Below are 506 nucleotides of genomic sequence, written 5' to 3'. Positions count from 1 at the left end.
TGGTGCCGACCTGTGTGAGCTGGCTGATGGAAGCGAAGCCGTGGGGCAGCGGCTGGTGGGTGGGGAGGCCGTATCCCTGCATGGTGTAGGAGGCCTGCGGGGAACTGTGACCCGGCGGCAGGTTAGGAGGATTGGGAGCCGACAGACCGGAGTGGAACATGGACTGAGGCTGAGGACCGCCCTGACCCGACTGAGAGGAAACACACACACGTTAACATGAACATCTAAAACTAACCCTCACCTGCTTCACAGACCTCTCACAATAAAAATCCTTTTTATTTCTATTTCCTATTTCAGACTTAAACAATTAACAATTTATTGTATTAACTTTTGGCAAAGATGAGCGGAGTATAATACGTTGCCTGGTTGAGTCAAAAAACCTTGTGCTGTCAACAATTTTACAAAATACACAAAGGCTTTTCCTGCTGATAGAATCATCATCATCATCATCATCATCATCATCATCATCATCATCAACTGGTGATTGTGTTAAAAACCCAGATTGT

The 506-nt window shown here is 46.4% G+C and overlaps 1 protein-coding gene across 1 annotated transcript in view; it reads right to left on the bottom strand.

Moving 5' to 3' along the window:
- Nucleotides 1-506, bottom strand: part of LOC111652878 (ataxin-2-like protein) — an 11382-nt gene that overhangs the window by 965 nt on the left and 9911 nt on the right. Inside the window, exon 19 of the mRNA XM_087173201.1 lies at nucleotides 11-190. Within this exon, the coding sequence (XP_087029327.1) occupies nucleotides 11-190 (180 nt within the window). The remainder of the gene's footprint in view (nucleotides 1-10; nucleotides 191-506) is intronic.

This window comes from Seriola lalandi, unplaced genomic scaffold (genome assembly GCF_002814215.2).
Source record: "Seriola lalandi dorsalis isolate HSWRI2012SDOR001 ecotype SW California unplaced genomic scaffold, Sedor1 jcf7180002054103, whole genome shotgun sequence".
Classification (NCBI taxonomy): Eukaryota; Metazoa; Chordata; class Actinopteri; order Carangiformes; family Carangidae; genus Seriola; species Seriola lalandi.
This window is presented reverse-complemented; position numbering and strand designations above follow the sequence as displayed.